General features: G+C 42.9%; 3 protein-coding genes across 4 annotated transcripts in view; 2 read left to right on the top strand and 1 right to left on the bottom strand.

The window, feature by feature from the left end:
- tbxas1 (thromboxane A synthase 1 (platelet)) overlaps nucleotides 1-22,500 on the bottom strand; it is a 116,203-nt gene that overhangs the window by 8,316 nt on the left and 85,387 nt on the right. The window lies entirely within an intron of this gene.
- On the top strand, nucleotides 9,478-17,143 carry LOC134094325 (protein mono-ADP-ribosyltransferase PARP12-like). The gene is made up of 11 exons (XM_062547812.1): nucleotides 9,478-9,803; nucleotides 9,964-10,099; nucleotides 10,529-10,808; nucleotides 10,975-11,121; nucleotides 11,364-11,665; nucleotides 11,983-12,103; nucleotides 12,198-12,285; nucleotides 12,532-12,616; nucleotides 13,353-13,483; nucleotides 14,689-14,840; nucleotides 15,757-17,143. The coding sequence occupies exons 1-11, from the start codon at nucleotides 9,505-9,507 to the stop codon at nucleotides 16,023-16,025; spliced, it is 2,010 nt and encodes a 669-aa protein (XP_062403796.1). The 5' UTR covers nucleotides 9,478-9,504; the 3' UTR covers nucleotides 16,026-17,143.
- The window catches only part of parp12a (poly (ADP-ribose) polymerase family, member 12a), an 8,962-nt gene continuing 3,805 nt past the window's right edge, over nucleotides 17,344-22,500 (top strand). Inside the window, exons 1-9 of one of the 2 annotated variants that reach the window (XM_062547815.1) lie at nucleotides 17,344-17,725; nucleotides 18,416-18,551; nucleotides 18,934-19,219; nucleotides 19,687-19,785; nucleotides 20,430-20,562; nucleotides 21,120-21,288; nucleotides 21,551-21,671; nucleotides 22,099-22,195; nucleotides 22,485-22,500. The exon at nucleotides 22,485-22,500 is cut by the window's right edge and continues 69 nt beyond it. In XM_062547815.1, coding sequence (XP_062403799.1) covers nucleotides 17,412-17,725; nucleotides 18,416-18,551; nucleotides 18,934-19,219; nucleotides 19,687-19,785; nucleotides 20,430-20,562; nucleotides 21,120-21,288; nucleotides 21,551-21,671; nucleotides 22,099-22,195; nucleotides 22,485-22,500 — 1,371 coding nt within the window. In that variant the 5' untranslated portion in view covers nucleotides 17,344-17,411. The remainder of the gene's footprint in view (nucleotides 17,726-18,415; nucleotides 18,552-18,933; nucleotides 19,220-19,686; nucleotides 19,786-20,429; nucleotides 20,563-21,119; nucleotides 21,289-21,550; nucleotides 21,672-22,098; nucleotides 22,196-22,484) is intronic. The other variant, XM_062547814.1, reaches the window with a different exon arrangement.

The following is a 22,500-nucleotide window of genomic DNA, read 5'->3' as shown; positions in this document are numbered from 1 at the left end:
GTAATCCTCACACTTATCCACTCAACTCGTCTCACCCCAATCCGGAGCCTGACACCAGCCTTGACCCCAGCTCCTCTGTCTCAGTGTGTGTGTGTGTGTGTGTGTGTGTGTGCACAGCTCCTCTGTCTCAGCGCCCTCTCAAGGAGCCATATCCTGAGCATATGTGCACAGATGGGCACAGAGGAGTTAACAAGCAAATGTAGCTGCAGAGTAATCATTTTAATGCAGTCTGAGTCAGTGTGTGTGTGTGTGTGTGTGTGTGTGTGTGTGCATAAGTGTACAATAAGACAAATGTACCCCAAGATATACTATGGGGTAGCCGACATGAGTACATTTCAAATACAACTGAAAGGAATTTCTCCTCATTAACAAAGCACTATTGTGTGTGACAAACACACACACACACACACACACTCACAAAAAAATACAGATTATATACACACACACGCACACAAAAACATGAGCATGCGCATTCCTGCAATGCCCAGAGCTTACATAAGGCAAGTGATATCTAATTACAGTAAAGAGGTGACAAACATGAGCTGGCACACACACAAACACTGCTGACTGGCGGCACTTTCCCTCTGGCCGAGAGCAGGGTAACTGACCCTTGGGTGTCCCTCACGCCCAGCGCAAAACTGCTGTGAAAAGACCATCGCAAGATAAATTGGGAGGCTATATGCTCTCTAAGTGATAATGAATAGGGTCAGTCTTTTAGACAAGATGTTTTACAAGAAATATAATGCAATTTGCTTAATTAATTTGAAACAATTAAGCAAAATATTCTTTGTAATGTCACTTTGGGCCTCACACAAGAATTGACACATTACTACAACCGTGATAGTACTGGTATTGCAATTATAGTTTTTGGGTTTGATTGCTGTTTAATCAACAGCAGTCCAGGATGCTGAACTGGATCAGGACTTGCTTGCCACACAGGCCTTTCCTTTGATTTAATTAGGAGCGGAAACACTTACGGACAGTCAGCACCGTGCACGGACATCTTGTAAAGGACTAGAACAGAGAGCCGTTTCCATGGAGCTGAGCCAGGGGACATAAAACGATGACCTTTACTGACTTGTTGGCATGTATAAGTCAGTGCTCAGGCCCCCCTACACACACACACACACACACACACACACACACACACGTACACACACGCACACACACGCACACACGCACACCACAATCAACTCCTGCCCATCAATCTCTTGGCTTCCTGTGGAGACCTTATACACAAATGCCTTCAGGGTCATTGCATGATGCTCTCCCATCAGTCCTGGGGGTGGGTTGGACATCTCTTAAAGATACTACATAGTCTGATCCTCTGAGGCCTTAAGCATGTCTGGACCATTTCCTTTACAAATCTCCCTGCTCTGTCTGTCCACTGGTACAGTAACAAGCCAGATCTTGCCGATCTGCCCCTGATCCTGTGGCTGACTAATGTAATGTCTGCACAAGTATAAACAAACATGTCTGATATTACGCTGCAGACTTGCAGTGCTGGGTGTCAGGGGTGGTTCTGCACAGCAGGCAGTGGGATCTTGTCAGTGAACACTGTTTCTCCATCAGTGGGGGGTTTGTTTGCTTGGCCTTTGTCCCACCTGCTGAAAGCTGCTCCTTGCACATTCTTTCACCATCTTTTCTCCTCTCCAGTTATCTCTTTGTCACACGCTTACATACATAAATGCACGCACACGTACGCACACGTATGCACGCACGACTCTATACACACGCACGGTTGCATATATATATATATATATATATGCACGCACGAACGCACACACTCACACACACACACACACACGCACACCTTTTCCTGCCTGCCTCTGTAAAGATTCTAAGCCATGACTCGACAGACTGGACATTATGCGTATGTGCTCATTGATTGTGAAAGTGCCTGTACAAACAGTACGCTTGCATTTCCTCGTGGAGTGAAAGGGAGGACATTTGGCAGACACTGACAGCGATCTGACCACAGATAATGGAATAGGCTTGGCATTCACATCATTTCCCATTATTTTCAAATGGAATTAAATATCAATTTATGAGGATACAGAGATACAATTTGTTCCTCTGACAACAGACAGATGAAAGCAAGACAAGCACATGCACACACAGCCAGTCTCTATCTCTCTCTCTTTCTCTTTCACACATACACAGTCACACACACACACACACACACACACACACACATACACACACACACACAGGGTAGTTTACTGCCTTTAATAATATATCATGCCTAGCTTGTCATTAGCTTGCGCTCGTAAACTCTAAGCTGCAGTTTAATTAGCAGGATGTTACACTCTTTCAGCACACATGTACTGCAGCCACATATGCTCACACATACACACACACACACACACACACACACACACACACACACACACAATTACACAAATGCATGCACACAAACACATGTGCACATACACACACACACACACACACACACACACACATACACACACACATTTATTGCACCAGTGCTCTGCAGGAGGCTGTTAAAGGCATATAGGCTGGGTTTGATGTCTGCTTGCCTGGCTGTCAGCTAGCCAGTGTCATTCATTCATTCATTCATTGTGGTCACTAAATGAATAAGGCCCGGTTAAATTATGCAAAACATGAAGATAAATGTTCTCCTATGCATGGGACTATGTATAAGTAAGACACTGAATTACAGGGCCATTCCCCTATATGGTTTATTTGATTTGGGTCTCTGACAGTCATAAATATACAACCAAACAGAAATAACCTGTGCATGGATATGACTATCTTTATGAATGGCAAACTATCTGGGTCTTTTCATCTAGAGCCAGAACGGAACTCAGTCACATTGTGGACGCTGCGGAAGACACAGAGTACTGTATAATCAAACAAAGAGGCGTACTACTGGGCCATTGTGACCAGGCGGTGACCTCACCCAGATGCTGTGCCCTAATGGCTGAGGACACACTGTCCATAGGGGTCAGGGAGGTTATGTAGAACGAGAGCTGGACAAGGGTGCCTCTCTATGAGGGAACCCTGTCTGTGAGAAAGGGAGAGCTGCAGTAAGACGAGACGTTCAGTGGGTCACTGGACTACGTGTGTCTGTGTGTGTGTGTGTGTGTGTGTGTGTGTGTGTGTGTGTGTGTGTGTGTGTGTGTGTGTGTGTGTGTGTGTGTGTTGGGGGGGGGGGGGGGCGTTCATTCCCAAAATTGCCCACCTAAAACTGGTGTTTCAAAGGAACCAATACAGTATTACTACGATACAGTAAGTTCAGTCAATATTAGGGTTGGGTACCGACACTCGGTACAAGTACGTACTCGGGGCGAACATCAACGGTAGTAACCATCCCGAAATACAATGTGAATTTCGGTGCCTCATTTCGGTGCCTCATTAAATATGCAGCTGCTTAATCGCGCTCACTGGTGTTCACTCTTAAAACGGCAGCGTCAGTGCACAGTCTGCACACACCACTGAAGGCTGTTTTCTACTGACAGCTAACCTGGTGTTGTTGAACAGGTGCAGCCTTCGAAAGTCTTTGAACCGTGGTGTGCTAGTGAACCTGCCCGCATTTCCACCAGTTCGGAACCGAACCAAGGATGCATCATCAACAATGGGTGTTGCTTGCAAAAGCAAACGTTAATGAGATGCATAAACGGGAGAATGATATGATCAGTTGTCCCATAAAAACGGCAGAAATTAGCTGTTTAAAATGCTAGTCAACGTCTGCAGTGCAATGCTAGTTGAATCGTTTTGTTTACTCTGGCAACAGTTGATATGGACGGAAAACTCATGCTTTTAGCAGAGACGTTTCTTAGGCAGACTTTTACTGTCTATGGGTAAAAGTCATCGGTAAAATTAATAAAGCCTACATGTATATTTACATAGCCTACAAGTGTAGTGATACACGATTAAACGGCAGAAGGGGATCATCCATGTATTGCTGTTTAACTGGTATCGATAGATTGCGAAGTTGATGAGAATGCATGCATTCCGGTTAGTAAAACGTGGAAGTATGACGTATTTTTCTCTGACGGCATTGAGTAGCCTATAGCCGGTTGCCAAAAAAGTAACGATAGATAAATGCGATGTTTATGAGAAATGAATGCATTACATGTAACATGACCTGTTTAAAAATACATTAAACATTGGGTTATTTATTTTGAATTGAATTGAATTGAATACTTAATGCCATTGCACAGAATACAACGAAATTGGAAGAATATAGGGCTAATAATTTAAGACATTGCAGACACACAATCACTCATCCCCATTCTTCTGTCCACCCCATAGTAGGGTGAGGGACCCACACAAAACATATAGCCTAACCTAGCTTTCACCTAGGCCTTAGGCTATAATATGTGTAATAATATGTGATTTTTTTGTTTTATTATTTGTATAGGCCTATTATGAAAGCTTTTAGCTTAAAATATTGTTGGTTGGTTCTTGAAAAAAAATCATCATAAAAACTTGTTTTCTTTTTTTTTTTTTTAAAGTAAAGATTTAATTACCGTTTAGGAACCGGCACCGTTTTGAAAGTATCGATTTGGCACCGGTATCGAAATATACCCTTTCAATACCCAACCCTAGTCAATATCTATCGTAACATCAGATTCTCCATCCGTCTCCATCAGATTTGATCATTCCTAACATTCCTACACATGATTAGCAGTAGAAATAAATTAGATTAAATATGACGAAATAAGAACTTTCTTGAGTAATAATTTTAATTCAGTAAAAATGTATCTCCTAATTTATAATATCAGAAACGGGTAGAAATTTAAAGACTTGTCTGGAATGCCCTTCCCAGTGACCTTAGTAGTTTCAACAGTTCTACTCTTACCTGTGGGTGTCTGATGATGGAGGGTCGAGGGATCTGCGGGTACTTCACGCCCAGATCGGGGCTGTCCTCCTGGGCTTCATCATCAGAGAACTCCCTAAAGCTGGGAGAGGACTGGAGGCTGTGCACATCCTCCTCCAACTCTGGCTCAGCAGACCCGGGCTTGGTGCCGTTGGGGGCTTTAGATCGGATCGACACATGGCTGACATGGCATAACGCGGGGCTCGAGTCTCTGAGCTCGCTCGCCGTTTCCTTGGACGCAGGCTGGGCGGAGATGGGCCGCGGGAGCTCGGCAGGGTCACGGCAGGTCTCGGGGGCCGCGTGCTGCGTCGGTTCGGCCGAAACGTCCGCAGGGCCGCCGAAGCAGTACTGCAGAGAGGAGCACGGCAGGCCGTGCATGGCACCACTGGAACAAAACCACCGACCAACAACAGCTAACAAACAGACCCAGTTAACAAGCTTAACCCGGTCCTGTAGATTAGCCACACTCCAGCATGGACCTCAGAGTACACTGACAGCAATGAATAAAGATGGCATCAGGACACTGAACAGTCCCTTGCACTTCTACATGATGCTCTTGCAGAAGAGTTCTTAGCTGTTTCTGTCTATTGCACTTTTCCCTGGTGCCTGTAATGCGTTAGACATTCAGACCCTTCTATGCTAATCAGCAGCTCTCCTCATTAGGAAAAGTAAGCCTCTCTTTCTCGGACTGTCTGTCTCCTCTCCCAGCCTCTGGTAACCTGCCTGGGTCTCCAGTGTTCTTCCTCTCGAGCTCCTCTCAGTTTCGGCACAAAACAAATATCCCGCTTATTTTGTTTTCCAGAGCACTTCACACAAATGGCAATGATGTGTCAGGTGTGCATCATTCTCCCTTCGGTGTCTCTGCCTCAGTGGAGTCGCTTGTGTCTAAATAGCACACAGCAGTGGAGGGCTCCTGAAAGTGTATGGATGCTCTTGTGTATGTGTGTGTGTGTGTGTGTGTGTGTGTGTGAAAGAGAGAGAGAGAGGGAGAGAAAGAGAGAGAGAAAGAAAGAGAACAAAAAAGCAGGCAGAAAGAGAGAGAGAGAGTGAGACGAAAAAGTGGGAGTGATCAGGTGTCTGGTTACCTGGGCAGGTATTCCTCTTGCCAAGGCTCTGGCACATTGTTGCCACGCTGCCATCAGTGAGTGAATTCACTGGCTGTTGCGGCTTCACATTACCGTTGCCAGTGGTAACCGATAGGCCCCTGTGTGAAGCCTGATCATTCAAAAGCACTCTAGATTATCGGTGCCACCGTCCTCCTCACCTGCAGTGAGCAGGTTGCACTTAAATAAAACGATCATCACACCACAAAAAAGATCAGTGGCAGCGGATCTTGGGTAACTCATCCTTAAATATTGATATGTTCAAATTCAGGGAGCATTTACCTGCCAATCACTCAGTCGCCTTTGTGTCTGGTTCTGCATATTTTATTCAGCATCTGATTGTTGGGAAGGTCCACAGAGAGGGCAAAGCAAACAGGTCCTAATTTGAGATCTGGTGTGCGTCTCCTCCATGTTTTTTCAGCATTGAAAGCTTCAGAAGCCACTGTATACATCATATTGGCTATATCATTTCAGCATAACAGTATAACATAACAGTTCAGCAATTGCAACTTCTATTCTTACCTGTGGGTCTGATGATGGAGGGTCGAGGGATCTGTGGGTACTTCATGCCCAGGCCAGGGCTGCCTTCCTGGACTTCATTGTCAGAGAACTCCCTGAGGCTGGGGGAGGATTGCAGGATATGTACATACTGTATGCCATGATGGTTAAAAAAAAAAGACCCTAAAATAATACTCATTGTGTTAAGAAACTTTCACTCTGCAAGATAAAGACAGTTACAGTAGGCTCGTATTTACCTCCTGAAAGAATAAATGAACGAGTGTTGCAGTGCACTGTGTGACTCGCTGTGGTCAGTAAAGATCCCATGGCACTTATCGCAGCGGGCAGAGGGTTCCTACTGTAGCTACATTCCCAACCTGGCTCATTCAATCCGGCCCTCCAGTCATGTCCCGGTGTAATTGGCTCATCAGAATCAGAATCACAATCAGCTTTATTGGCCAGGTTTGCAAAACAAAAAAGGAATTTGACTCTGGTTAATCTATGCACTCAAGTACAACACTCAACAATAACATAAAAAACAGTAAAAAAAAATAAGAATAAGGGCAGTAAGTTATGAATAAGAATAAAGGAATAAATACATGTACTGTACATTTACAAATAAATAGATGCTATGGGAGGCCTTGTCAAGGTATACCATGGTCGTGGACACCCCAACAGGTACAGACAAGACGCAGGATGCAATACACAGTTGAAGAGAGAGTGGGAATAATGCAGTATCAGTATATACTGAGGTTTAAGATTAAAAATAGATATAGTGCAAGGCAGTACAAAGCAAAGATGATGTAATAATAACAATATTGTAACTGTAAAATTGAAGTGCAGACGATTTGAGGTAGCTGAGCAGAACAGGTTGATTCACTTTGTTCGGTGTAAGGGTGGTTGATATTCGGAGAGACAGCTTGGGGAAAGAAACTGTCTATTTGTGTCGTCTGGTTTTGGCCAACAGTCCCCTTCAATTCAATTCAATTCAATCATTCCCTCACTCAGTCTCCACATCATGTGTGATGAGTTCTGGTGCATGATCACCCCTTCATGGTAAAGCACTGTGGGTGCCGTGACACAGCACTATCGACACGCAATTTGACGTTGGATGTGGTCATGTCAGCAGGTTGTGCTGGAAGGCTACCTGTACAGCAGGCCCTATCATTTGCTACCCTCTAGTGGACAACAAGATGCACCTCAAATATTCTGAATAAACCCACATAGTCCCTCCCTGAGTTCACCTTACATGTTCGTCCAGAAAAGTGTCTGGCAAGCCTGTCTGTGGGAAGCATCTACTCTGACGTGGCTCCTGTGAATGCGGTGCAGAGAATAACTGAGATTAATGCACGTCTTGTATAAACCACAAACAACCACACACCCAGCGACAACAACACAGACCAAGGGGGATATGTGAACCCACAGGAACCAAAGAGACTTACGCGCGCTCGCACACACACACACACACACACACACACGCACGCTAGTACGCACGCACGCACGCACGCATAGTCGTGGTCCGATTGCTTTTCATAAACACATCTTTCAGCAATACTAAAAGTTACTCTTCCCAAGATAGTTAGCAAGAAAGTAGCTCACTGTGCGTCACTGGAATGCCAATTTACCGCAAACTCGACAGAAGTGCTTTTCTTTTGCTCTCAAAGCTGATTTCCTAATAGATAGTAAACGCAGGAGTATAGCGACATGTAAATAAGCAACATTTTACCTGTGAGTTTTTTTTTAATAATGTCTTCGAAAATTGGGTTCTGTTTTTAAACGCATTCACTGGGAAAAGTCTTGTTGGTAGAGAACAAAGTGTTTGCTACAAGGATGCTCTAGTCTACAAGAGGTATGAAGGTAGGAAATTACATGCAATTACATTTATCTTACTAAATCCAATTTAATGCCAGTTACATTTGCTGGAGCATTTGGAGAGGCTTTGGAGACAACGTGCGTAAAAGTTGAGAAGAAATGTTTTGTGAACGTTTCCACGCTCAAAATTCTTTTTTTGGTTAAAGTTAATTAAATAGTTTGTATAGTACAGTCCTTGGGAATTGTAGGCTATCCTCACAGTAAACCGTAAACAGCACAGCTTTAATTCAGACCCAAATATGCACTTTTCACTGATTATTCCCAAGGTTGCCTGTCAATTGTGTAGCCTAAAATGATTGATAGGCAAAAATGTTGGCCAGAAGTTGTAGCCCTTTTGTAGTAGTAGAAGAAGAGCAAATTCCAGAGTCTCCCATTTTCAGAATTACAGTAATTCCTAAAAAAATCCTAACTGATTTTACAGCATGATTTTAGAGTTGACATAGGCTAGGCTAGTTGTAAAGCAATTGAGGAAAACTATAATGACTCTATGTAATGGTTCTGTTGTGTTTTCATTTTGACTGCTTTATGGGATGATAAGAAGACAATGTTTAGTTTCGGGGATTTTTGGGCGACGTGTTTTTAGTCAGCTTTACCAAAAGAGTCAATTATTCCGGCGAACTATATCATGTGATTTGATTTTCATTAGTCCTGGCGTCTGTTCCTGTTCCACTTTGCCATCTACCGGTTCTTTGATAAATTGCTTTCATCAGTTCATTTTCTCACTGAGATGTCACGTGGATGGGGTAGCTGAAAACCAGGCTGGTCTTTAAAAAAAAAAAAAAAAAAAAAAACACTACAGAATAAAGCAATCATTAACGCTTTACACTAATATGGGTGATGGACACCCAGATCTCTTGGAATTGTAATAACTAACTGGATGGAGACTGGAAAAAACACTGTCCCAAGTTGGGTCTTCATGGCAATCCAGCCAGGTGACCCAGCCAGGGTTGATCAAGCATCAGGGCTGTCCTCTCCTGATCCACAGCCGCTCAACCCACTGCCTCCCTGTAGTTGGAATCATTCGCTGTTTTTGCGCGCTAGGGCGCGTTTAATTGCAATTTCCCTGCAATTAGACATCAATGTTGAGTTTCACTTTCGTTTCTAATGAAAGGGAAGAATGAGTAAATAGAGCACCCCCACAGGGTTCAGTTTGGGTGGTTATCAAACGGATACACAGCAGTAAAAATGTCATCTTCGATCGCTTCATCTGTTTTGGCCATCCTCTGTCAAAATCAAGGGGGCTTAAAGTTCAGGCAGCTTAACCAAATTCTTCAGAGAAAAACAGCAGTCGCGGAGCATGTCTTGTTAAGTGAACTTTTGGACGAAAGTAGATTTCTCATGGTTTATGGTGACGGTAACTCTGATCCTAATAGGCTGGTAATCGCTAAAACGGCTATACGAGTTTGCCAATCCCAGAAATGTCTTGACTGTGACGACTTCCTTCATTTGTGTAGATATTTTGTCTGCGGAAAATGTGGATTTGGGTAAGTTACAATCTCTCTCTCTATAGTGGTACAGTTACAGTACACCTAGTTTCATCATCAGGCTTGGTCCCTTTTATTTTGGTTTAATTAGGCCTACTCTTTTCTCCGGAAGTTTACTCAAATAAGATCTGTGTTTAGAAAAACATATTTCATTTTACAGGGACAAATGTAAAAATCCACACAGCCTGGACTCCCAGACTAACAGGTCACTTCTGCGGAAGACAGGTCTGAGTGATCTCAGCGTTGGGGAGTTGTGTTCCCTACTTCTACAGAACGATCCGTACCTGCTGCCAGAGGTTAGTGCGTAACCAACATCGACACGTACATCGTCATTATATGACTTGTGAATGAATAATGCATCGTAAAATAGTTTTTTCCTTAAAAATACACGCGGCATACATACCCCTAACCCCTATAATAAATTCCCATAAACGCAGGCAGGTTTTTATATTTTTAAGTCCAGGATACTATGCATCCTGATAGTTCTCTTGGCATCTGGAGTTAAAATAGTCCCACATCATTCACATACCCTTAACCATAATAGAGATGGGCATGGTTTTGTTTTAGCAATTAAGATTCATTTCTGAAAGATTATTTTTATTTCCTCTTTTTAATCAACTTTAACATGGGTACAACTGTACTCTAGAAGTTGTGTGCATCAAAATGAATTTGATTATATCCATCATGTTGTTTCTGATAATGCTGATTTAATTTTGTATTTAAAGATCTGCGGTCATTACAACAAGGGCATTGGAGAACACGGCTCCTGCAGATTCAAGTCCAGCTGCACCAGTCTGCACGTGTGCCAGCACTTCCTTTTGGGAGACTGCAAGTTTGGGGCCACTTGCAAGAGAGCACACACGTTTGACGCCAGCAGCATGAAGATCCTGAACGGCAGAGGCCTCAGTCCAGAGAACATCCGCCACCTCCAGCTGATCTACAGGAACCGACTGCTCCTCAGTGGAGAGAGGCCGGTCACCGTGAAAACCAGCATTACTAAACAAGGTGAGTAATATGTATTTGTGTATTGCTGCAAGTCCACATCATTTTGAATAAATTAAAAAAACTTAAAAAATATGTGGTATACATATCAGAAAACATACTGTATTAACATGTTAAAAAAGTCTATTGCGATAAATAAATATACATTGAGTCTTGACTTCTTTTTTAGTTACCAAGTTGTCCCTAGGACCCAAGCACCCACCCGTGCTACCTGCTGCAAAAGAGCGCTCACGGCAGACTTCAGGCACCTGCATCAGTGAAGCTGACCACAATGAAATCTGCCTATACTTCATCCACAGAGGATGCAGCTTCAAAGGTGCCATGGGCTGTTGAGTGCAGTGAGAAATGTAGTAATGTAGTGATGTAGTATGTAGTAATGAGTAGGCCTATAATGAGTAATGTACCTTATGCACTTCATGGTATTACTTGTATGGGTGTAATATATATGTGAGGCTTGAAGAAAACTAAAGCTTTTATTTGTTCATGAATGTTTATAGAAAAAATGCCCAGCTGAAATATTGGGTCAGGATGGTTTTACATCTTTTTTTTTTTTTTTAGATAAGTGCATTCGTGTCCATCACAATCGTCCGTGCAAATGGCAATGTTTGGACAGTGATGGTGTGACATGGACAGACCTGCCTGATCAGGAGGGGCTTGAGAAGGCCTACTGCAGCCCAGCCAGTGACAACAGCCCAGGGGTCCGGCCTGTGAACTTCCTCACCATGACCTGTGCCGGCTCTCCTGTCCGCCGCCTGTCCACTGCGTCCTCCGTCACCAAACCGCCCCACTTCCTCCTGACCACCGAGTGGCGCTGGTATTGGAAGGATGACCAGGGGGGCTGGAATGAGTACGGAGTCAAGGTCAGTTACTACAGTGGCTACACTCTACAGCACAAACTGTTCACTTGAAGCACTGAAGGTGCTATTCGGCGTGTTATTGTAGGTGAAACAAGTTACTTGTGATCAGACGCAGTTGCTTTATCATATATGGCACTGTCATTTTTGTAGATAACAACTATAACAAGGCATTGCTTTTAGAAAGCTCTTTTCAAAGAATCCAAAGCACTTTACAGTGAAGAGGGAAGCTCAGTATCCACCACTAATGTGAGGAAATTCTAGATAAATAGTATTGTATTGACCAATCAAGCTATTTAGGCAGAACTTCTCTCTCTATGCAGGCCTACGGGCCCGCTGTGTCCTCGGTCACCTCTAAATCCCTGGAGAAGGCTTACCTCTGCAGTGGTGACAGTGAGGTGCCGTTTGATGCAAGAGAACAACAGTACATAGTCTACCTGAAGGGTATAATCATCTCATCACATGGCTGATTCAAAAGTGTTGATAACCAGTCTGTAGTCACTTAATTCCACGTATCACATTTTATATTCCCTCACAGAAATGTATCAGCAGAACCAGAAATATAAAACCAAAAGGGAGGTTCGAAGGCGACCCTGTTTTCAAGACGTGCAGACCAAGCTAAAGAGGTACTCTTGACTTAGGAGGATCATGGCTGTTCCTTGCATACTTTTGTGGATCAAGTTATCTCCATGTGGCACAGTGGTGCATTTTACCACAATGTGTTACTAATACTGTGGACACACGACATTTCAAGTACACACAGTTAGATATCAGGGGATTTTGTAGCTTCAAAAACTCTTTGAATTCCATTGCTAATATTGATTAATGTAATTCATATCTGTAGTAATTTATTCTCTGCATTTCTCCTCCAGTGAGTCCTCAGAAACATCCAGCTCCTCCTCGGCAGATGTGCCAGATCACTGGGATAAAACAGCTCAGCCCAACGGCTCCTACAAGGTGACTGAACTGATGAGAGATGTTCATATGATCCATATCACCTTCTGTGTTATGGTTCAGACGTAATCTTAGTACTTCTCATTTGTGTCTGGGAACATCTTGCTGAAATACTGGAAAAAGATAATGGCCGGGTTTCCCAAAATTGTTAAGAAGCTCTTAAGTGCTAAGAACTTCTTAGGAGCGTTGTAAGAATGTTCTAAGAACGCTCCTAAGAAGTTCTTAGGACTTAAGAGCTTCTTAACGATTTTGGGAAACTCGGCCGTCAAGATTTGCTTCCCCAAAAGCACCATGCTTCCACGTATTGCAGTTTTATATTTAGAATCAACACTAAAGGCATATAGGTTGGTTGCACAAATCAGTTGATTCTGTAGTTCTTCTCACCCCATTTAGGCCAAATCTCACTACAGTTGTGTCCAAAATATACTGAATGTTGTATTGTCTGCTAGCCTCACATATCTGACACTGCGATACTATTTAGCCTCAATAAATAAGTAAGACTTTGTAGTCTAAAACCAGCTAGCCAACCAGTTACAGTATAGCTCAGTTCACAATTCACTCATAAGAGCTTGCTAGCCAGCTAACTGGTGTCGTGTAGAAATGTATTTGGTGAAATCTTTTCTTGTGTTTTTGTGGGTGGTTAGAGGGAATTATATGTGTGTTATGAAAATAATTATGAAAATTCCTGCATATTACTGCTCTACCCTTCACACTGACTCACGGCTGTCGATGCCTCCAGCTTGTTCCTCTCTCAGCCTCCTCTGATGAGTTCCAGAAGGTGGAGAAATTGTTTAAGCACACAATGCCCAACAGCACTGTTCGGAGTATCAGAGGGATACAGAACAGATCACTATGGAGAGTTTTTCAATGGTATGTGTGCGGTGTTACATTATGCACAACAACTTTGGTGTTACAAATGATGATTTGACATCATTTACACCTATGAATAATTGTTGAGAAGAGGGATACTGAACATTTCTAGCATAATTTTGAACATAGAATCAAAAGTGGGATATTGATGAACGAATTATATAGGTCTATGGTATAAGTGTTAGGAAAATCTTCCAAGTATTTAAGATTTTAAGACACAAGAACCACAACAAGTAGTATGTTTTTTGACTCTGGCCCAGAGGAGAGCGTGCAGACAAGAGGATTCCCCTGCTTGCTAAACAATCTCTGTCCTCTGAAACTCAGGGTAACTTTTTATTGAAAGAAGTGTGGCCTTGTCCTTATTCGTCCTAACTCCCATATCCTGCTTTTGCAGGTACATCTGTTTCCCTTGACGCACATAAGGACAATGTTGGCAAAAATAATCTTTGCAAAAGCAGTGCACGTATACATGAATATTGGGCAAGATAGCTGTGACACTCCAAAATGTACTAAACAATGATAATAACATAATAATTTCTTTAACAATAGGACTAAGTGCTTTACAGTGGTAACACATGAGTGTAAAGAGGAAGGTGACGAATGGTAAAACCTAGAATTACTGTAAAGGAATGAGGACACCACTCACTCAGTCCGGTCTACTGCAATATATGAAATCTTTTACATTACAAACCATATACAGGTGCATCTCAAAATATTGTGAATATCGTGGAAAAGGCCATTGACTGAGATTAAAGGCTTTTGATTAATTAGCTGTGTAGAGCTCTTCTGAGATTGACACTTTTGTACTGTAAATTCTTTACTCTAATATTTTGAGATGTTTCCATGAGCTGTAAACTGTAATAATCAATTAGATTCGATTAGAGTAATCAAGATTAAAAGTCTTACCTACTTAGTTAGTCTTATCTACCATATCTGAATGCATCATTCCCTCAGTTTGCCTTGAGATGGGAGAAATACGGATTTCAATGAAGCCCATGAATAGGACTTCCTGCTTTCAATGATGTAAAATGATGATTTTTACATAATTGAAAGCAGGAAGTCCAACCAACGTCGAAATCCGTATTTCTCCCATCTCAAGGCAAACTGAGGGAATGATGCACGACCATTTAATAAAAACATGACTGGTCTTCTAAAGATACAAAGCTTAATGCTAATCGGTGAAGTGTCCCTTTAAACCCCCCCAGGCAGAAGGAGTCCATGATGGAGAGGAGTGGGGGCAGGACGGTGCAGGAGCGCCTGCTGTTCCACGGCACAGACCCCTCTCTGCTGGAGGCCATCTGTGACCAGAACTTTGACTGGAGGATGTGCGGCGTCCATGGCACGCGCTACGGCAAGGGTGAGTGCACAGTGGGCAGCCGTGGTGTACTGGTTAGCGCATCGGGCTTGTAACCGGAGGGTTGCCGGTTCGATCCCCGACCAGTCCACCACGGCTGAAGTGCCCTTGAGCAAGGCACCTAACCCCTCACTGCTCCCCGAGCGCCGCTGGTTGGGCAGGCAGCTCACTGCTCTGGGTTGTGTGATTCACCTCACTGTGTGTCCACTGTGTGCTGTGTGTTCACTAATTCGGTTAAATTGGGTTAAATGCAGAGAACTGAATTTCCCTCACGGGATCAAAAAAGTATATATTCTATTCTATTCTATTCAGTGTGTAGGGTGCAGTTAGGCCGGGTGAACCCTGCCTGAACTTTCGGGGAATTTGAATTTCGCCGGGCAGCTCAGGCTGGATACCAGCAGATCTATTTTCGCTGTTTACTGCCAGAATCTTTGGCTCCAATCAGAAACGGCCATACTCTAGTCCTGGCACGCTATTGGCCGGTGACGCCCCGAAAACTAAACTTAAGCGACGCGAAGTGCAGCAGTAACAAAGCGCAGCTTCGCCAGACTAATGTTCAATCTTAAAGATTGAGTTTAGTATGGTGAAAACCAGACTAGGGTGCAGTTGGAACACTGAGATGTACAGGATGCAAAGCTCACTGCCTGATGCCATAAGGCTTTGGGAAATACACTTGCTTGTACACAAGATGGCTTCTATTGAAAATGACTGTCGGCTGAATAAAGAAGCACTTTTCTTCATATCCAAAACTTTACATACAGTTCAACTATATTTTCAAAAAAAGGATTTGTTTGGATGAGAATATTATCTCTTGTACTTGCTCAATTTCATGATGCAGTCTGACTGTGAAGCAGCCTTGTAACAATGTGTTTCTAGGAACAATCGCGTGTTATAATTCTCTCTCCTTTTTCACCTGTAGGAAGCTACTTTGCCAGAGACGCAGCATACTCACACAACTACTGTACAGTCACCAGTAGCATGAAGACCATGTTTGTGGCTCGGGTGTTAGTGGGAGAGTTCACCAAAGGCAGCAGCAGTTTTGTGCGTCCTCCGGCTAAAGGATCTGGCAAGCACCTCTACGACAGCTGTGTGGACAACATCAGCAATCCTGCTATTTTTGTTATCTTTGAGAAATATCAGATTTACCCAGAGTTTGTCATTGAGTACCAGAGTGAGGGGTTTAAATAATTGTGAGGGACCCCCTTGCATTCCTGGGTAATAGACTGGGCTAATCCCCGGATGTTTACCATGTCTGCTTCCATCCCTGTTGAGTACAGGTCCTAGACATCAGAACTAGGGTTTGATGTCTGCTCGGTGTGCTTCAGCAAACTTCTGAATTAAGCAGTTTGGATTCTCATAGTCTCATGTATGTAGCCTTTGGATGAACACAAGTATGTTTCTGAAAGTCCAGAATACTGGCCACTAAACTGTGCATAAAATAGAAATAGACCAAAGATCTGCTTAACCCTCTCTGAATAGACTTTGATGAGCAGCACACATGCAGAAGCTCTTTTTAAATTCAAATCAAAGTTTAACATCAACGTCGTTTTTAACTACCTGTTACTCTTATGATATAACATGAAATTCACAGCACTGAAAAATATTCACAGCACTGAATAATATATTATTGATTTCATTTTTAACTCTGATGACAGTACTTGATAGTAGGCTACACACTGTCTCAACTTTATACTGTGCTTTCCTCTACCATGGAGAGGGTACTACTGATGTGGGCAAGTACTCACATCAGTTCTCAGATTGTGCACTGAAAAGTTACAGGAAAAAGCATTCTGTACCCACTTAACAGCCATCTGGTGGCTATGCTGTACAGGCTTCTGAGTGACCTCTGTCATTAAGGACTTTTGACAGATGCCTACTGAGGGAGCACAGAAAGTGTTCAAGCTCTTGCCTGGTTGTATTTTTCTACATTGGGGCAAACCCTAGCACCCCTTTGGGATCTATGAACTTATGTAGAGGAAAAACTGAAATCACAGCTCTGTGACAACGGTTTGTTTTGTGTTGAGCCAAGAGGCCTTCACTAGCCTGGCCTAGCGTCTACGCTTATTTTCTGAATGAGATAGCCTGTCTCCTATTCACAAGTGAAAAGGGAGTTTGCCTTGGTGAAATCAGGCTACTCATGAATGTGAAAATATCCTTTCTTATGTGAAATATGCTGATAACAACAAATGGGTTATTATAACTTTACATAACTATACATTCCAATATTAATAATTTATCTTCTGTCTTGGTATGTGTTGGTTGTGATTAGCTATCTCTATTTCCAACACTAGCTTGCGTAAATAAAGGGAAGCAAATAGTTTCTTCTGGTTGTATGACTTCTGTTCAATTTCCACTTACGATCAAGAAAATATGTTAAGTGAAGTGAAGAATACGTTAGTAAGAAATCAGCATCTGACGACTGAGATAGGGTCAAGGTGAGCGAGCGCCCCAAGCGTTCAGATGTCGCATGGACCCTGTTCAAGGAAGGCCTACAGCTTTCGGTTTCATTTTTGACGTATAAATCAACACAGGAAGCAACAGCTGGTTAGTGGACCGGGCTATACCCTAGATAGAATGACAACTCTCGTCGCTTTAAGTATCGCAAAGATACTATGCACGAATCAAGGATGCTTAACTTTCAGACAGGTTGACCAAAACCTAAGGCAAATCATGACAGTTTCAAAAGAAGTGTTATTTCGAGTACTTTCTGACAAGACTAAATTTTTCATAGTTCAGGGGGAGGAGAGTTCATGTGATTTAAACGGAATACCTCCGGACAGTCTGATTATCGCGAAAACTGACCTAAGACTGTGCCAGGACCTCAAATGCAGCAGCTGTGAAAACCTACATCTGTGCAGATATTGTGTGAGCGGTCTGTGCAGATTTGGGTAAGCATGGACAATTATTGTATAGATTATAATAATAATTGCTCTACTTCCTTGCTCTAAGTAGCCTAGGCCTAAGCTACCAGGTAGGCAATTCCTTAAAGGTCAAGTCTGCTAATGTTATTGGTACATTTTCGAACAAAGTTATAGTTTTACGATCACTTACAGGCAAGCAAGTACGCATTCCTGTGCTGTTGTCAGTGACCACTGTATCTCACGACTGCGATGTAGCCTTAGCCTATAAGATAGTAGGCCTACATAAATGCACATTTACGTACAGTACTGGAAATGTTTGCATTCAGTAGCTTCTTCCACTTACATAGAACAAGAAAGACCATGAACAATTAAAAAATATATATTGTGAAATACACCAGATTTCAGACACCGTGATGCAGTTTGGATCAAGTAAGTTAATGCAATGAAAAGTAAACAGTGCAACGTGATAACCAGTGCAGGAATGGAACATAATACAATTAGGCTACAATACCTGCAAAATAAACAGTAATAGAAAATGACAAATTTACAATAATAAAGTACTACAAAAAATATTCAGAAATAAAAACAAACAAGCAGTCAGACAACAATAAAAATGGCAGACAAAGCAGTAGGTACCATGACAGAAAATGCCTCTTTCGTTCCATGTTGTTACTCCGTACTGGCACTATTGTACCCTTATGTGTAATCGTTTGGCAGGGCAAAATGCAAGAATCCACACACAGTGGACTCCCCAGCCAACATTGCTATTCTGAAGAGAGCCGGCTTAAGTGAACTGAATAAAGAGCAGTTGTGCTGTCTCCTCCTCCAGAATGATCCCTACCTGCTTCCTGAGGTCAGTGCAATGCTGTGGCCATTTTTTATGACATCAGATCAGACTCAGAGTTGTTTTATCTGTCCCTCTGAGCTTCCAGTTACAAACCTCCTTAGTGTCAATGACAGTCAGTCTACCTCTGCTTACCCCGAAATCCCCAGCACCTGTATACTGTATTACTAGTGTACCCACCAAATGCCACCAGGAACTCCTACATACTGTAGAAACAACTAGGTTCTGGTACTTCATTAATCATTTTTTTAATTAAAATGTATTGTACATACTGCAGGGTGTGCTCTGGGCAGACTCTAGCATATCCTTGAGGACCTGTGTTTGTCACAATAGATTTGATTATATCCATCATGTTGTTTCTGATAATGTTGATTTTCTCTTGCATTTAAAGATCTGCGGTCATTACAACAAGGGCAATGGAGAACACGGCTCCTGCAAATTCAAGTCCAGCTGCACCAGTCTGCATGTGTGCCAGCACTTCCTTTTGGGAGACTGCAAGTTTGGGGCCACTTGCAAGAGAGCACACACGTTTGATGCCAGCAGCATGAAGATCCTGAACGGCAGAGGCGTCGGTCCAGAGAACATTGGCCACCTCCAGCTGATCTACAAGAATCGACTGCTCCTCAGTGGACACGGGGCGATACAGACTCCCCGTGTTGTCAAGGAGGCAGACAAACGTTAGTCTTGCCTGATCATATATACATGTATATTTTTTCCATATCTTCTCTGGGAGCTAGATGTGCACTGCAGTAGTTTTGCAGTAGTTGGGCAATGGTTCTAACATATTTTCTTACTTGATATGTGTATGTAAATATAATTTACATACATGTATTTATGCACTTGACTGAATTTGTTTACTGAAATGCAGGCTGTCTATATTTATTTCCTCAAAATAGCCACATGCTCCCTACAGTTTTCTAACTAACCTGTGGTACCTGGATTCAATATTCCCTTTAATATCATTTTGGTTCATAGTCTTGCTTGTAATTGTAATACAGTGTCAGAGTAAACTTACTGGCATTGAAGCCTTTTCCTTGAATCCATTTAGGTGTTTAGTAACTAATTAAGTCTAAAAATGTAATGAGTGATCTACTGTTTGTGTCTCATCTATTTAGTGATTAACTCCTCTGCTCTTCTCATTTAGCGCCCCCTGCAGTCCGACAGCCGTCCAACACCTCTGTCAGTGAAGCAGACCGCAATGAAATCTGCCTCTACTTCATCCGCCGCGGCTGCAGCTTCAAAGGTACTTAGAAGTGGGAAGTGTGGGAAGTGGGAAGTGTGTACAGGTATGCCCTAGAAAAAGGAAATGTGTCCAGGTGTGCCCTGAGTGGGAAGTGTATCCAGGTGTGGGTACAAGTATGCACTAGAAGTGGTAAGTGTATCCAGGTGTGTACAAGTATGCACAAGATGTGGGGAGTGTGTCCAGGTGTGTACAGGTATGACCTAGAAATAGGAAGTGTGTCCAGGTGTGTACAGGTATGACCTAGAAATAGGAAGTGTGTCCAGGTGTGTACAGGTATGACTAGAAATAGGAAGTGTGTCCAGGTGTGTAAAGGTGTGCCCTAGAAGTGGGATGTGTATCCAGGTGTGTACAGATATGCCCTAGAGGTGGGAAGTGTATTCAGGTGTATACAGGTGTGCCCTTGTCTGCCATGCCAAATCTAGGCTCGCCGGTGCCAAATCTGTCCAAAGACCAAATGCTGTTTTGGTACAATCTACTGTACGTCTCAGAGACAGTAACAGACCTGAAGAGACAATTTCAGAGGTGTCCTATGGCATGATGGCAGGATGGTGGGACAGCACATTTTGCTATAATCTTTTTTATGTAGTCATTTTAGGTTTTCAGTTGAGAAGTGACATACTGACTGTTTTGTGTGCCTCCTCCAGATAAGTGTATTCGTGTCCACCACCGTCTCCCATATAAATGGCAGATTCTGGACCGAGATGGAGTGACGTGGACAGATCTGTCTGAGCAGGAGGAAGTTGAGAGAGCCTACTGTGACCCAGCCAGTGACTCCAGGTACTAAAGACAGGCGATGTACATAACTGGAAAATGCTGACTGCTAGGATGGGAACACTGTAATATGCTCTATAACATAATCTGTAATATATTTTAATTTTGGATAGCCTTTCTTAGTCTTGCCTGATAAGACTTGGCGGGACATGTTTTGGTGAATTCAGTGATCTGCTCCTCATTTTCCTCTATCTGCTCTGATGTTCATGTTTTCAAGTAGCTGGATGCTTAACAGTCGCAACTTCTGGTCGCATGTCAGTCATCATTATGTTAAGCCCGCCCACCGACTCTATACACGATGTGATTGGTTCGGTGGTTTCTGCCTGAGCCCAGCTTCCAAGTCAAACGGAGAGTTGCTGCCGCTAGGGGCGTCTAGATTTCTAGGCTAGTATAGTCCTCGTTTGATTGTAAACACATGTTGAAAAATTATTCCATTGACTGAGCTGTAGCTGTTTCTTAGCTAGCGGGCCAGGTGATGTTGACCAGGTGATGTTGCCCAGGTGACGTTGGCCAGGTGATGATGGCCAGGTGATTGTGTTGATGCCGTCTTTCTGTGCTTTCAGTTTTGGGCCTCGCTCTGTGAACTTCCTCAACATGACCTGTGCCGGCTCACCTGTCCGGCGCCTGTCCACTGCGTCCTCCGTCACCAAACCGCCCCACTTCATCCTGACCACCGAGTGGCGCTGGTATTGGATGGATGACCAGGGGGGCTGGAATGAGTACGGGCTGGAGGTCAGTGGTTGAGCCTGTCGTTTTCTTTTCCATACCGACAGTAGTCTATGTGAAATATCGGCAGAATCCTCCTTTAAGCTACAACTGGATCACTTGTACTGTATCTGTAGATGTTTACAGCGCATATAGAGAAGGTGTTGCGATAACACTATTTTATCACTTCAAAGATAGATCGATCAATAGATTCAGTATATTGCTCCTGTGACTGCAGATCTCTGATGACAAAAAAATGAGCTCTTAGGCATCTTCTTCGTTCTTATAGAGCGATCCAGAGGGCCTCACCACTATCACCTCTCAGACCTTGGAGAACATTTATCTGTCAGACGTGGAGGATAAGATCGACTTTAGCTCTGGAAGACACGGATATGTGCTCAACTTGAAGGGTAAGGTAACTAAACGAGACAAGACTGTGCCTTTGGTATGCTCTCAGAACACCTTCCATGTTGTATGCGATGCTCTTAAAACTTAACGTCTAAATTTAGCTAAGTTGCATTTGTTGGAGGATCAATAAAGTATCTATCTATCTATCTATCTATCTATCTTTTAATGTGATGGTACACAGTGCCTGACACCTAATCCTAATCCCTGACATCCTCTTTGAGTTATCAACATTTCAAAAATAAATAATAAATTGAAGCATATTCTAACTTGCCACTACTTTATTATCTAAGAATATGAAAATCAAGTGGGAGTAGGGTTTCACCAATAGGTGGATGTAGACCATTTAAGAATACATTTTACCACTCATCACTTAACACTTCACTTTTTGAAAAGCTTGATTGATTCAAATAACCCTCCTCCCCCCTCCAGGCATGTATCAGGTGAACACGAAGCACAATACCAGGAGAGATGTGCGGAGGAGACCTCACTTCATTTCCGCACAGGAACTTGAGAAGAAACTGAAAAGGTACCGTGAGCTTCGGATCACACATGTGTAAAAGACAAAGCTGTAAAAACTGTCTCAACGCAGTATAACTGAGGTTCAGAAACTGTGTATTGTCTTAAGTCAGATTGCAAACAGACTATACCTAGACATGGATATCAACAGTGGGCTTTTCTGTGAAGGAAAGATCAATTAATATTGATCCTGAAACAACAGGATCAGTGTTGTTGTTATTTGTGACAGAATGGCAGCATAAACATCACAGGGCTTCCTGGTGTAAAAGTGAATATTTGTGTGTTGGTTGTCATGCCAGTGGATCCACAGAGGCC

This window comes from Sardina pilchardus, chromosome 10 (genome assembly GCF_963854185.1).
Source record: "Sardina pilchardus chromosome 10, fSarPil1.1, whole genome shotgun sequence".
Lineage (NCBI taxonomy): Eukaryota > Metazoa > Chordata > Actinopteri > Clupeiformes > Clupeidae > Sardina > Sardina pilchardus.
Note: the sequence above shows the minus strand (reverse complement) of the source record. Positions and strands in the feature narration are given on the sequence as shown.

Coding starts and splice junctions, on each gene's coding strand:
- LOC134094325 (XM_062547812.1), top strand. CDS start 9,505: ATGTCATCTTCGATCGCTTCATCTGTTTTGGCCATCCTCTGTCAAAAT. Junction 10,100..10,528: donor ATCCGTACCTGCTGCCAGAG/GTTAGTGCGTAA, acceptor TTGTATTTAAAG/ATCTGCGGTCATTACAACAA. Junction 13,484..14,688: donor CTATGGAGAGTTTTTCAATG/GTATGTGTGCGG, acceptor AAACCCCCCCAG/GCAGAAGGAGTCCATGATGG.